At 42.0% G+C, this 16,089-nt stretch overlaps 1 protein-coding gene across 1 annotated transcript in view; it reads right to left on the bottom strand.

Moving 5' to 3' along the window:
* Nucleotides 1–354: 354 nt before the first annotated feature.
* Nucleotides 355–16,089, bottom strand: part of LOC124803319 (piggyBac transposable element-derived protein 4-like) — a 41,258-nt gene continuing 25,523 nt past the window's right edge. Inside the window, exon 2 of the mRNA XM_047264503.1 lies at nt 355–690. Within this exon, the coding sequence (XP_047120459.1) occupies nt 355–690 (336 nt within the window). The remainder of the gene's footprint in view (nt 691–16,089) is intronic.

Consider the following 16,089-nt stretch of genomic DNA (forward strand, 5'->3'; position numbering starts at 1 on the left):
GATAAAGTAAGCAATGAGGGAGTTCTTCGCAGAATCGGCGAGGAACGGAATAAATTAAAAACACTGATAAGAAGAAGAGATGGGCTGATAGGACACCTGTTAAGATGCATATACTCGTCATTGGCTTGCTCATGGCGCCGGCCTTGGAAGGTTATGCTCATTCCTTAATTCCCTTGTCCAAACCTTGTCAGAAAAAAATTTTCGTTAAGCATCGTTTGAGTTTTAAATATTCCTCAATGGCCGACGACCAGCGACTTGTGGTAACATTTACATGTTACAAGCAGTAATTCAGGGGTAAAACTACTTTTCACTTAACTGGACTGTACAAAACACTACCTTTTAAACGGTAGGGCTTCACCATTTCTCCTTATTTGATTTTTCCTTAATATCTTTTAATGTATCGTAACAATCTCGATCTTCCGCAGTGTCTTTAAACAACTCTGGTAGATGAGTTAGTACAGCACCAATGAAATATGCATTGTGCTCACAGCATCCTTGAAGCATCTGCTCACCAGATGGTTCCCTATCCTCTTCCACAAAGATACGATTCAGGCTGACAGCAACAACACTATCTCCTCCGTTTATATGACGCACTCTAAACTGGAAGGCTGAGATCGAGATGCCCACGCGGCCGTACGCCATGTCCGCCTTAATCTTCCCAGCACCAAACGAATGATCTGGTATCAGATACTGGGAAAAATGTGCAGTGGTCCAGATTCGAGCATATATGAAACTTCTCAGTACAGCAAACGCTTTCAGTTCGTACAGCAAACGCTTTCAGTTCGTAAACCGAATAATTACACTAATGGCCAATAAATATGCTACACCAAGAAGAAATGCTGATGATGAACGGATATTTATTGGACAAATATACAGGGTGATTCAAAAAGAATACCACAACTTTAGGAATTTAAAACTCTGCAACGACAAAAGGCAGAGCTAAGCACTATCTGTCGGCGAATTAAGGGAGCTATAAAGTTTCATTTAGTTGTACATTTGTTCGCTTGAGGCGCTGTTGACTAGGCGTCAGCGTCAGTTGATGCTAAGATGGCGACCGCTCAACAGAAAGCTTTTTGTGTTATTGAGTACGGCAGAAGTGAATCGACGACAGTTGTTCAGCGTGCATTTCGAACGAAGTATGGTGTTAAACCACCTGATAGGTGGTGTATTAAACGTTGGTATAAACAGTTTACAGAGAATGGGTGTCTGTGCAAAGGGAAAAGTTCTGGACGGCTGAGAACGAGTGATGAAAATGTAGCACGCATCCAGCAAGCATTTGTTCGCAGCCCAGGAAAATCGACTCGCAGAGCTAGCTCGAACAAGAAGCACAACAATTCTCATATTTCAGCAGGATGGATCGCCACCACATTGGCACTTATCTGTCCGTAACTACCTGAACGTCAACTACCCGAGGCGATGGATCGGCCGCCAGGCAGCCCGTGACAGAGCACTTCATCACTGGCCTCCAAGAAGCCCTGATCTTACCCCCTGCGATTTTTTCTTATGGGGGTATGTTAAGGATATGGTGTTTCGGCCACCTCTCCCAGCCACCATTGATGATTTGAAACGAGAAATAACAGCAGCTATCCAAACTGTTACGCCTGATATGCTACAGAGAATGTGGAACGAGTTGGAGTATCGGGTTGATATTGCTCATCTCTGAACTTGTTTTTCAGTGAAAAAAAAACCTTTTTAAATATTCTTTGTAATGATGTATAACAGAAGGTTATATTATGTTTCTTTCATTAAATACACATTTTTAAAGTTGTGGTATTCTTGTTGAATCACCCTGTGTTATACTAGAACTGACATGTGATTACATTTTACGCAATTTGGGTGCATAGATCCTGACGAATAAGTATCCAGAACAACCACCTCTGGTCGTAATAACGGCCTTGATACGCATGGGCATTGAGTCAAACACAGCTTGGATAGCGTGCACAGATACAGCTGCCCATGCTGCTTCAACACGATACCATAGTTCATCAAGAGTAGTCACTGGCGTATTGTGACGAGCCAATTACTCGGCCAACATTGACCAGACGTTTTCAATTGGTCAGAGATCTGGAGAATGAGCAGGCCAGGGCAGCAACCGAACATTTTCTGTATCCAGAAAGGCCCGTACAGGACCTGCAACATGCGTTCGTGCATTATCCTGCTCAAATGTAGGGTTTCGCATGGATCGAATGAAGGGTAGAGCCACGGGTCGTAACACATGTGAAATGTAACGACCACTGTTCAAAGTGCCGTCAATGCGAACAAGAGGTGAGCGAGACGTGTAACCAATGGCACCCCATACCATCACGCCGGGCGATGTCGCCAAACACGGATGAGAGCATCATGATGCTGTAAACAGAACCTGGATTCATCCGAAAAAATAACATTTTGCCATTCGTGCACCCAGGTTCGTCGTTGAGTACACCATCGCAGGTGCTCCTGTCGGTGATGCAGCGTGAAGGGTAACCGCAGCCATGGTCTCCGAGCTGATAGTCCATGCTGCAGCAAACGTCGCCGAACTGTTCGTGCGGATGGTTGTTGTCTTGCAAACGTCCCCATCTGCTGACGCACGGATCGAGACGTGGCTGCACGATCCGTTACAGCCATGCGGATAAGATGCCTGTCATCTCGACTACTAGTGATACGAGGCTGTTGGGATCCAGCACGGCGTTCCGTATTACCCTCCTGAACCCATCGATTTCATATTCTGCTAAAAGTCATTGGATTTCGACCAACGCGAGCAGCAATGTCGTTATACGATAAACCGCAATAGCGATATGCTACAAACCGACCTTTATCAAAGTCGGAAACGTGATGGTACGCATTTCTCCCCCTTAGACGAGGCATCACAACAGCGTGTCACCAGGAAATGTCGGTCAACTGCTGTTTGTGTATGGGAAATTGATTGGAAACTTTCCTCATGTCAAATCCTTGTAGGTGTCGCCACCAGCGCGAACCTTGTGTGAATGCTCTGAAATGCTAATCATTTACATATCACAGCATTTCTTTCTTCCTGTCGGTTACATTTCGCGTCTGTAGCACGTCATCCTCGTCGTGTAGCAATTTTAACGGCCAGTAGTGTAGTCCATAGTCCTGACACACTGCGAGAGGCATATCCTGTCGGTCTTCTCCTTGATGGATTTACTTGTAAACGAAGATCATCCAATTTGTACCACAGATTCTTTAGCAAAGTTAGGGATCTCCAGCAAGGGTACTGTTGCTAGCGCCGTCTTAAGATCCCAAAAGGCGTCTTGGTGGGAAGGACGCCATTCAAATTTCTTTCCTGCCTTTCCTAATTCATTCAGTGGAGCTGCCATTTGGGCCCAATTAGGAATGTACTTTGAAAAAAAAAAAACATCGTTCCAATCAATCTTTCCACCGCCTTTGGACTGTCAAGTGGCGGACAATATTTGATTGCACATGTGAAACTCTAATCAAAAGTAATACCCTGGGGAGAAACTACAAGTTCCAAACTGAAAGCTCCGCCCCTCCCCCCTTCCATAACAGGCACAAGACTTCCTCAATGTGTCTAACATGTTCAGATAAGTGTTTATTACAAATAACGAAGGCATAAAAAAACAATGCAGGAGGTGGGACAATACCGCCGCTCCAGTTGAAAGTTCAAATGCAACACGGTTAAATTCACTCAGGTTCTAGTTGGCTGCAGTGGCTGTGGTAGGTTTAGAGTCTTCAGAGAGTGGAATCTTGCAGCAGGCCTGGTTGGGATCCAAGGTAGTGAAGAATTTAGTCTTACAAAACCAGGGAAAATAGGAACGCAGTTCAGGCACCAGACTGAACTGCAACACTATCTCCTTATTCACAGCATGATAATCTATGACAGACCGAAATCTCACGTCTCCTTTTGGAACGAAATCTATGGGGGGAGAGTAGGGTCTAATGATTACTTCCTAAAGTATTTCCTCAATAACTAACGTGAGCCGTTTCATCCTTGGAGGAGGAAGCCTGTAAGGTTCAAAATGGTTCAAATAGCTCTGAGCACTATGCGACTTAACTTCTGAGGTCGCCTATAACTTAGAACTAATTAAACCTAACTAACCTAAGGACATCACACACATCCATGCCCGAGGCAGGATCCGAACGTGCGACCAGAGCGGTCGCCCGGTTCCAGACTGTAGCGCCTAGAACCGCACGGCTACTCCGGCCGGCAAACCTGTAAGGTGCACATCTGATAGGATGTACGTTCGATCATTTTGCACATCTCAAAACAATAGTAAGAACATCCATGTATATCTGACATGTGCACCACAGCTGCGCGGCCTGCTCTGAATGCAGGTAACTGAAATTATTGTCCTCTTATACCTGTGTTTCTTCGGCCGTGTCAAGCTGCACCGATACTTCACGAAGATGGTTACATAACTTTTGAGTTCATACTCTGGCCAAACGGGATGATAATTGGTGTTCTCTTCAATTAATAATCAGACCAATGGGTTGGATAAATTCAGAACCAAGAGCCAGAGGCATGAACAATTCACGCGCTACCTTATCCTTATCTTCCAAGTGAAACACTGAATCTTCAGCTTAATGGTGGATTACTCGTAACACATGAAACACAAGAGAGTTTGTCACTATGAAACTATCAGGTTCCGAGCTCAACGGAGGGCATCATCGTGCTGATTGGCACTTGTGATACTACTCTTCGCTAATTGGTGATTTACGCGTTTTTAAAGTGAAGTACAGCACAAAATGTTTCTTCTTCCATTCTAACACCAATAAACGGAACACGGGCAACATGGGGAGCCATCCTATTACACACTTGGCGTCTACCCGCCCTAACCTTCCCCCTACTCCTGGCCAATAGTCATAATACGTCCTATTCTTAGGCTGGTTGCCTGGACAGTCTCTTTTAAAATGGTTTATTATTCCAACATACAAAACACGTAAACTTGTCCAATTATCTGTAAGGGTGCCCCTTCATCTCCCTTAGGCACTTTCGAATCCTATAATTCGTTGGCTACCTTATGCTTCATGTTCACATTAAGCAGAGCGTCCGCCTTCAGTAATATATCTTAAAATCCAGCAAACAGCAACAACAGATGCCACAAACAGCAACTTAGATTTATCCCCCGGACTTATCACTTCAAGAATATTGCTAATAACTTGTGCTTCCCTCTATCGTAAACAACACGCCTTTACAGGGCACTAGATGTCCCACACACGCCGTGCTAACAGCAGCCCGTTTTGTTGTAACCTACATCTACATCTACACACATACTCTGCAATCCACCATACGGTGCGTGGTGGAGGGTACCTCGTACCACAACTAGCATCTTCTCTCCTTGTTCCACTCCCAAACAGAACGAGGGAAAAATGTCTACCTATATGCCTCTGTAAGAGCCCTAATCTCTCTTATCTTTGTGGTCTTTCCGCGAAATATAAGTTGGCGGCAGTAAAATTGTACTGCAGTCAGCCTCAAATGCTGGTTCTCTAAATTTCCTCAGTAGCGATTCACGAAAAGAACGCCTCCTTTCCTCCAGAGACTCCCACCCGAGTTCCTGAAGCATCTGAATTGCTTGTATGTCCTCCCTCAATCCGACCTGATAGGGATCCCAAACGCTAGAGCAGTAGTCAATAATAGGTCTTATTAGTGTTCTATAAGCGATCTCCTTTACAGATGAACCACACCTTCCCAAAATTCTACCAATGAACCGAAGACGACTATCCGCCTTCCCCACAACTGCCATTACATGCTTGTCCCACTTCACATCGCTCTGCAACGTTACGCCCAAATATTTAATCGACGTGACTGTGTCAAGCGCTACACTACTAATGGAGTATTCAGACATTACGGGATCCTTTTCCCTATTCATCTGCATTAATTTACATTTATCTATATTTAGAGTTAGTTGCCATTTTTTGCACCAATCACAAATCCTGTCCAAGTCATCTTGTATCGTCCTACAGTCACTCAACGACGACACCTTCCCGTACACCACAGCATCATCAGCAAACAGTCCCACAATGCTATCCACCCTATCCAAAAGATCATTTATGTAGATAGAAAACAACAGCGGATCTACCACACTTCCCTGGGGCACTCCAGATTATACCCTCACCTCCGATGAACACTCACCATCGAGGACAAAGTACTGGGTTCTATTACTTAATAAGTCTTCGAGCCACTCACATATTTGGGAACCAATCCCATATGCTCGTACCTTAGTTGGGAGTCTGCAGTGGGGCACCGAGTCAAACGCTTTCCGGAAGTCAAGGAATATGGCATCCGTCTGATAACCGCTAGTAGTGTCTTTTTATTACTTCCTCCAGTGCCTGCGGGATGTCTCTTGCTTACACAGGTACTACAAAAAATTATTAAGACTATAGCGCACCTCTTTGCCGGTGTTAGAATAACCCCTCAACAGCCCTGTACACTTGAGATATAGCAGGTTTTAAGATCCACAAATTTCACCTTGTTTCTTCTATTCAGCTGGGGACCGCAATACATACTGAACATGGACTGAAGTGTCGATCGACAAGCTTTTGTACTCTTGTAACCACACAAGTGAAGGATGAGGTAACTTAGCGAACAGATTAGTGGACTCTCGTTTTGGTGCGCCCTCCTGCTCTCCGTCAACAACTCTCCTATCATTGTGGCCAACGTTTTCCGTATCCTCTGCAGTAGCTTCCACGCGCCTCACTTCCAGTGTTCCCCTAGATTGGCAGCAGACATTTCCTCAAAATGTTCCGAGACGGCGGAAGCTTGTTGCTGTAACTGGCTTATCTGTTTACTCAGTTGTTCGCTCCCCTTAATGCAAATCACGCTACCTATTAAAATAACACGTTAATTGGGCCTTAGAACACCTTACTTGCGCTTGAGGGGATTCACCCGCTTCAAATAACATGACCGATACTGTTTCAGCTACTGTGGACTGAGCAGAGTCGATAGAGGCACTCACTCACCTCACTCGGATGTGTCGATGTTTTCTGACAACAAGTCCATGCAGTATTTCCTTCGGCACGCCAACATGGATGGCTACGCTCCCAGGAGGCTCTAAGCCCATAATTCTAAGCTCATATCGTAATTCCTCTTTCCTCCATTCCCCAACTCCAGGCACCTCTCTGTCATCCATCCTGGAATAAAATAATCTCCATCCGTAAGTTATATATGATCCAATATTATCAACAGAGAATAATCTACTAATTAACAATAGCCCACGTAATCAAATTAAACGCACTCTTCTACCGTAGTGCACCCGAGTAACAGTAGAGTGGAAGATTGGTTCATTAAGTGGATTACTCTTTACAATCTTTATTAAAAAAAACTAGAACACAACTTAATCACCCTCACTGGACACAATTTAAAGAAACAAATCTCAAACAACTTGGTACAGCGGCCACTTTACCAAATGTACCATTTTAAAATTGAATTTATTCTATAAGTACATATTACGCAATAATTACAATATCGTAAGTACAAGACAGTATCACAAGTCTGAATAATCTGATATCATCAAAGCACCTTTACTAACCTTAGATGTAACCAAAATTTTGTTTCCAAAATGCTTCGATCTCACAAAATAATTTAACTGTTTCTGAATAAATTGATAAGTAATGTTATTCTCTTTCCAATGTAATGTTGAAATCAAAGAAGTAAGGTTTTCTTAGCAATTCTTTTAATCACTTCGTTGACAGAAAATTCTCCATTTCCTTAAATAAACGACAAAAAATTGTATGCCATCTATATCGGGAAAGCTCACAGAACTCCTTTACGCCAATTCTAGATTTAATTGAATTCCGTTACATTGGGAATTTTTCAACGTATATTACAGGGATGCGTGGAGGATGACGAGTTAGTCGAATTCTACTATACTATCCTTGCAATTTTACGTGGTTTTCTAATTAACGGAAGTGCATAGTATGGTACAACATGATTAAAAGGCATTCACCCTTCAGCAGTGCGCCGTTCTGCCACAGAGCAATGGATGAAATTCCTCTAAGACTGTTTGTTAGCGGAGCCCTTATCATTGGCTTTAATTGCAGCATCTTGATAAAGGAACAGGGAGTCCACACATCTGTGCCAGTACAGGGTACTGCTGGAGGGTGAATGGCTTTTACTCATGTTGTACTACAATATGCACTTACGTTAGTTAGAAAACCACGCAAAATTGCGAGGATCGTCCAGCGGAATTCCTTCTAACCCGTCGTCCCCGTCGCATTCCAGTAATATACGTTGAAAAATTCTTGACGCATATGTTCGTAATGCTGGTATCAACGGACACATGGAAGCAAGAACGTTTTACAAAATGGAACCGTATACTTTTTGAAACTGTATTCGATAGCTCTTGAGAAGACAGTTACAGTGACATAGTTTGTTCTTGTTGACGTTGATACTTGTCGTAAAAAAATTCGACAAGTGTCCTAGAACGTGACAGCACGGTGACCGGGAACGTTATTTGCGATGCAAACGCTGCCAAACCGACGTCTCGGACCAGACCGCATATCTGTAAACCGTAAGGTAGGCCACCACTACAAGAAAAAAATTTTCCCCTTGAACCAACTCACGACCTTGATTCAAGTTCACCTACCAATGTTGTATATAGAAATACGACATAGGCTTGAATCTAACGCATCTGAAAGGGTTTAGGAAAACTATTTGAAATGTGTGTATCCTCCTCAATCCGCGAGGTTTGAGGTGTCTTCTCACGGTCCGGGCGGCTACCCCCGTCGGAGGTTCGAGTACTCCCTCGGGCATGGATGCGCGTGTCGTTCTTAGTGTAAGTTAGTTTAGGCTATATTAAGTAGTGTGTAAGCCTAGCGACCATTGACCTAAGCAGATTTGTCCCATAAGATCCTACCACAAATTTTCAATTTTTTTATCACTCCCAAATTTACATGTGCTGAAACAGAGAAAAATGAAGAGTCCTTATACGCTGCAAAAATCAACTATTGTGTTAAATATTTAAATATTAGAATGAAGATTTGACCTATCTTTTCCGGTATGTGGTTGTGTGCTTCTTAGAGGGAAAATACATGTTATCGGACAACTATCTCTACCTACACTGCTTCAAGTTAAATCATACGACATACAGTGGTTTCCGTAAAGATGTTATTAAAAATCCTTTGGTGACCGCCTGTTACCGCGAAATAAGTATTCTTCCTAACGAAACATCGTTTCACGCTGAGCGTAAGCGCGTAATGGGAGTGTTACCAGCTACGTATAATAGACGGTGTCGAATTATTTGACATTTCAATGCAATTTGGTACACACATAAATCAAAGAAACAATTGACAATTATTTGGTAACCATACAAATCAGATTAATCTAAATTTTGTCTTCCAAACAAATAACTTTATCCTTTATTTAAGCATGTGTTGAAACTGTTGACCGTGGACTCAAAAGCATATTCGCAATCGCCGTTCGGAAGAACAATGAACAAATGTAATAAAAGTGGATGATGTGGTAGAGCATGCCCTGGCGATTCAACGACACATTTCGTGTGGTGTAGGTGGGGCTTCATCAAAGACTGCATCTTCGAGTGCTCCTAAAAGAAAGAAATCAAGAGTAGTCAATTCGTGGGACCTCGCAGGCTATTTGACAACGGAATTTCGACGTACGCAAGGCCAAGAAAGTCCTTATTCAGTATTTGCATTGCAACACGGGGCGAGGGAGCTGGACAACCGTCGTGTTTCAGCCACATACACTGTCGAATACTCGGTGCCAGCTCTTCTAGAAGAACCGGCAGAATGTTCACCATAAAACGTGCGTACGAATGTCCATTTAGTACGTGTGACAAGGGGACCCTCCATACTGTAAATCACGGATTTTGATGCGCTTCAATATGTTATAGAGGCACTTAACCCTGAGTACCTGGATATCCGTTTTTTTTTTTTTTAGAGACGGGCCTTGGTTTTTGAGAAAATTGATTTGGAAGTTGATTGCGTGCTGTGTATATCCGTAACATGGCGTCTATTCCGAGCAAGTCAGCGTAGCGTAGCGGCGAAGGTTAACGTCTTTCGTCCTGGAGATACCATGTTCGAATGCTGCGCGTGTACTTTTTTTTATCAAAGTCGACCGAATTTTTTAATTTTATTTCCAAGAGTATCAACAAACAGTGTAAGGTGTGCGAAATTATAAAGTTATGTTCATTTACTAATTTTTTCTGTCATACAATGTTAGAAAATTTTATTTTTCATCGTCCACATTGCTTGATGCGCCAGAACAATATTGTGGGTGATACTTACCATAGAAACAATCAAAGCACAAATTTTGGCAGAACCACGCGAATTTTATTAAAGCAACCGTCTTGCAGGCGCACGGTTTCTTCATAAGCGATACCACCGAGCGAGGTGGTGCAGTGGTTAGACACTGGACTCGCATTCGGAAGGACGACGGTTCAATCCCGCGTCCGGCCATCCTGATTTAGGTTTTCCGTGATTTCCCTAAATCACTCCAGGCAAATGCCGGGATGGTTCTTCTGAAAGGGCACGGCCGACTTCCTTCCCCATCCTTCCCTAATCCGATGAGACCGATGACCACGCCGTCTGGTCTCCTTCCCCAAAACAACCAACCATGAGCGATACCGGGAAACACAATTCTTTTGCATTCAAAAGGATTTCTCTTTCATCCGCTAATTTCGATGCGAAACATGCGTATCTAATCATGCTTTCAAAATTCGGTGAACTGAATATATGTAGGTTTTGCGAATGTAATTTTATCGAATCCTCGCTAGAAGTGACCTCTCTAATGTCTTTCATCAAGCCGGGAGCATTCTAAATAATTTTCGTCATTTTCACCTGTCGGTAAAAATAAGATCACAGGGCTGGCAATAAGGAGAGCATTTTGGTTGGACCACTTGTAGGGTGCAGATGTTCGCTTTCGTTTCATCAGTGAATAGATGGTCGACTAAAGTTGAATCGGTTTGCAGTCCCCACGAACGGGTAACGTAAAAATAAATAAATAAATAAATAAATAAATAAATCTGTCCCACGTACGGAAGAATTACAGAACGCAAAAATTATTCGTACACCCGTTTCGTGAATTTTCCAGATTTCGTGCAGTACACGACTAAATTTCTGAATTTCGCAGTCAATTCGTCTATTCGAATGTCAGGACCAATTCGCAGTCAATTCGTCTACTTGAATGTCAGGACGGTTCTTGCATACATGAAAAAACCTTTTAGAAGTAAGATTCGAACACGGTACCTCCAGCGCGGTAGCCGTGAAGCTTTACCGCTGCGCCACGGTAACTTTCCGGGAATACATGTAATGTTACGGGTATACACAGCGCGCAATGAACTTCAAAAACGATTTTCTAAACAACCAAGGCCCGTCGCTAAAAAACCGGATAGCCAGGTACTTAGGGTAAGTGCCTCTGAAATATATTTGAAGCGCATCAAAATCCGTGAGTTACAGTATGGAGGGTCCCCTTGTGAGATGAAGTACGGTCCCAAATTGTAATTTTCTGTGATGCTGCACAATATGTTTACGCTCCACGGTCGTTGATGTTACAACTCACGAAGCCGGTGTTGATTTTCGACTGCCCAATAGTGCACGTTATGCAACTACACATTAGCGTGGTTAGTAAACCTTGTTTCATAGGTACAGAGCACAGGTCAGAAAAACGTAGGGTCGTCTCTGTTACTAAAGAGCAAACCGATAAAATGCTGTAAGACGTTCGAAATCACTATCGTCGAGTGCCTGATGTTGCGACAGGTGATAGGGATGGAAATTCTGTCGATGCATGATGCGAATGATACTAGCCTGGCTGATCCCACATTTCTTGGCAATAGGTCTCGTCCCACTGTGATTATTCGTTAGCGTCGTGGCCACAACAGCCTCTTCGTGTTCTCTGTCAGTTGCAGTCTTCTTTCTTGTCCTCTTTTTAACGTTATAACGATATGTTTACATAATGTGTATACATAAACATACAGTTATAAACGTCCCCGTTCGTAGTCGCTAATTATAACAATATGTTTACTTTTGTGCTGTAACATATAGCTATAATCAGCGGTGGAAACATATTTGCGAACGCCGACCGTGTGCGGCTGTTTCTTGTTCGATCGTCTGATCAGTCGGAAGTTGCATTGCAGAGGAGAGTAAATGCCTATTCAAAATATAATTATTTTTGGATAGCTCAACATGAATTTCCTAAGGGACCGTAGTTTACCATGCATTTACCAGTAGAATATGGCGCGGAGAAAATATTTCGCAGCGTGCAACTTCCGTCCGAACTCGACGAAAGAATTCGTGACTGTGAACTCTCTATTTGGCAGAAACATAAAGAAAATTAAATAATTTCATGAAGGAGTGAGACATAGATTCTATATTAAATAAATAGTCCATACACCAGTTCCATTTAACTCTGAATTTATGGCAATTAATAGACGAACTTACACTGCAATGAAGGATTTAACATGGATGCCGTTTTGTCTGGCACTTCTCGTAATGAAAACAATTCCTTTGACGTTTTCACATACACGTCGCACAATAAATGTACTGCTAGGCACTTTTAGTATTACACATTTACTTTACACTAAAACAATATTATTTTTAACGATAATAATACGGCGGCAAGACATGCGCGTCCGACAAAAGTTACAAGAGACAAGAGAAGAATGAGTAACTGTTCATCGAGAATATCTCGTACATTAAAAAAAAATGTGTAAAAGTGTTCTTCTTCTGCCCGTTTTTCGCGCCGCGGTTTTCAAAGTCAATAACTCACTGCATCTCTGACGGCGCTTCGACAATAAACAAGTTACGTCACAGGTCGTTCACCTTTTACATTCTCGCAACATTATTTGCTAACTGTAGCTGTTGCCGAGCGACTGCTCGATTAGTGAATGATTTAAAATGATAAGGCAATCACATAATGTCACAACGTTCAAGCAGCCTGTTCGCACTAGCGTCTCAATAATTCGAGCTGTTGGCTGGCGCATCGGACGTTGGCGATACTGATAGATAGCCGTATACCGATATTACGGTATTTCTTCCACATTCACCATATAAAAGTAATATATCCAACTTGTGATTGGTGTACATGCCTCTACGCAACGAATGTTGAATCAGAAATGAGCGGCCTGCCGTGCTCATGAGTAAACAGGCAAATGTGTTGACATCCTGACACAGCGTAGGCCGAGAGCTCTGCTTTGGTGGTGTTTGCACCGCTAATGCCGTTTCCGGCCACCGTGCTCTCACATTCCGGATTTTTTTTTTTTGTGACAGCTTTCAACGCTAGCATTAACCAAGGCTTTATCACTGTGAAACAAGTCTATTGGGAGTTTGTTATTTGCTTTTGTACATACTTCATATGCCTCAAACGCTAAGTGACAATTTTGAATCGCTTAATATTCGTTCGCAACCTTCGGTCAGAGTAGCTCTGTCGCTGCAAGATGTGTTTGGTTCGTCATCGCTGCTTTACAGAGAGGAATGCGGGACTTCTATCTTTAGTGTAGTAGTGACAAATATGCCAAGTAGAATACTAATGGCAATGTAGACGTGTTCAAGTAAAATGATTTGTATCTGAATACTGTGAAGCGGATGAGAAGGATTTAATTAGTGATTTAGTATGAAAAGATTATGAAGAGGAATAAAGATAATATTTTTCTTATTGGCACTGCAGTCGCGAGTAGTTAGAATCATTGCTGAAAGAGACATCCATATCACGGAACCTTAGATTTGTCATTAAAGATTGAGTAATTTTCACTGTAAGGTTTTTTTCATGTTTATTACTTATTTTTCTACCATTTGTGAGCATAAGAGTTTAGCATCAATGGTGCCCTTTGTCAATGGTAGTGACGGTTGTAACATGAATGTCATACATCCAATAAAATATGAAATAGTTTAAAAAGATTGTGTTAAAGGAATGTTTCACCTAAGAGCATCGTCCACATCCTCGAACCAAGACATTTTTATTTAAAGGAGTAGGCCTATCTCACTCAATGATGAATAAACTATAGTTTACTTGTCTGGAGCACTGCACTAAGCTCTCAACAGCTGCAGCTAGACATTTGTAGCTGGTGGACAGAGATCAGCAAGCATCGCGTTCCCAAGCAATTACAGTAAGAGGCGAGGTATTTTCATATCAGGGTCAGTTTGCCACAAAAATTATCAACGTACAGGGACCATTTCATCAGCAGTGTTATTAGGCAGATCATTAACGCACAGGGACCACTTTGTTTAATTAGGGAAATTAATACTAATGTTCAGGATTTAATCAGTTTGCACACTTTTAGAAAGATTATAAAACAGGGCCAATTTCATGTTGTAGTCTCGCAGGCAGATATAATCGGTTGCTCTCGCAGTTGGAAATGCGAAAAGTCGTCCAAAGCTGAACAACAGAAAAGTTACATTCCATCAAGCCAGTACGAGTTCCAAATGAAACAAAAATAATTTTTGTAAGGAAACTTTCACTTGGCGAGAGTTCTGCTTCATCCGGACGTCGGGGAACGTTTTGTTAAATTTGTAGTCAGCTATCTCCACTGTTCTTCGTCACATTCTGTTCGTAGTTAGATTTTGCGCTGCGATTATAAATTAATTATTTGTGTTTTCTTTCCCGTGCAGGCCTAAATACTTATATTTGACAATTTATTTTCTTATTAATATCATTCTTCATTGCGATGCCGCGTAATGTGGCAAACCGAAGTTCTCGTACATAATGCTGCGATTTCTGACGAATTACTGCATGCTATTTCAAAAAATATAACTTGACAATGCAAGATGCAGACTCTTCCGTCACAGACAGTCGCGTTCCAACTAATATAGAAACGTTACCGTATTCGCAATGTAATGCGTTTGCAAGTCTAAATATTTATTTCGTCAATGAATCACCTACTTCAGCTTTACAAATTTTAGATTCCAGATAGGCGGAATCCACCACAACTGAGACTTTGAGAAGTCAGGCCACAATAGCCGTATGCAATGAGAATACTAATGAACAGTGCGCTCATCACAAAATGATTAGCGGCAATTTTTCAAAATCCAAATCTTGGAACTATGTCCCAGATTTTACTCGCAGAAACCAACGAAATTCTCGCGACTAAACAACAAGAAAGTAGTAAAATGTTAGCCACACATTTTGACGCAAAACAGAAAGAAAGTAACAAAGCTCTAGCTTCTCAACTTTCAAGTCATATTGACCAAAAGTTACGAAAGCACAGTAAAACACTTGAGCCTAACAAACCACGTTGACACGAAATTAAATAAAATTTCAGACCATTTAGAAGCGCTTGCAGAGCATCACACCCAGTTACAAACTTTACTTTCACAACGAGTTGTTGAAATAGATAATCTGTGAAAAATGTTAAAGAAACAATGCTCAAAGAGAAAGATTTGCTTCCTAAGAAAATAGTTTCCAGCGCAGTAGCCACAAGGCTACAACGCAAAGCACTCATGCAGTCGGAACAGATCAGTCTGTGGGAACCGGAAATTAATAAAGTCGACGATGACACTGCGACACAATTTTGATCTCTAAAAGCACAGATAGAAGACATTTCTCAGAGTGTCGAACAATTAGAGGTCAATACAAACTCAAATTCCGCAGACACACTTCCCAAACCTTTTACACAAGAATTTCCCTCATTACAGTGTTTTCAACGCGACCAGCATATAGTGAACAACATCAAAGCACAGGAGATTGACAGATTACTTTTTAATCTTACCAACGTTGTGAAACCTGTGTCATATGAACATAACGCTTGTGATTCTCCAAATACTTTTCGCGAACAGTCAGATGGATTTACATTTGAACAAAAGATAGGCAGAATGAGAAGAATCAGGGACTTTGAAACATAATAGCGACAACCGCATACATTTTACATTACCAGTTATCTACAAAATGCTCCAAGTCACGACTGATTCGACTATAGACACTTTCTTTCTGTAAGAAGATTCTAAGTTTTTAAAAATAGTGAAACGGACTTGCATCCGTTAGATTGGATAGAGCAGTTCTCTTTTTCCTTACCTCTAGATTGGGCAGTGACTCACAAACTAGACTTCATTTGTAGTTTTTTAGAAGGCGAACCCGCCATGCCCAGTAGCCAGACAATGCCATTCTGTTGGATTCCAGGATCCATTTTTAGCGGCGTATTGGTCGGAAACGACATGGTGAGGCATCAAAGATTAGATAATTTTGACAAT

The sequence above is a fragment of the Schistocerca piceifrons genome, chromosome 6 (genome assembly GCF_021461385.2).
Source record: "Schistocerca piceifrons isolate TAMUIC-IGC-003096 chromosome 6, iqSchPice1.1, whole genome shotgun sequence".
Taxonomy (NCBI): Eukaryota; Metazoa; Arthropoda; class Insecta; order Orthoptera; family Acrididae; genus Schistocerca; species Schistocerca piceifrons.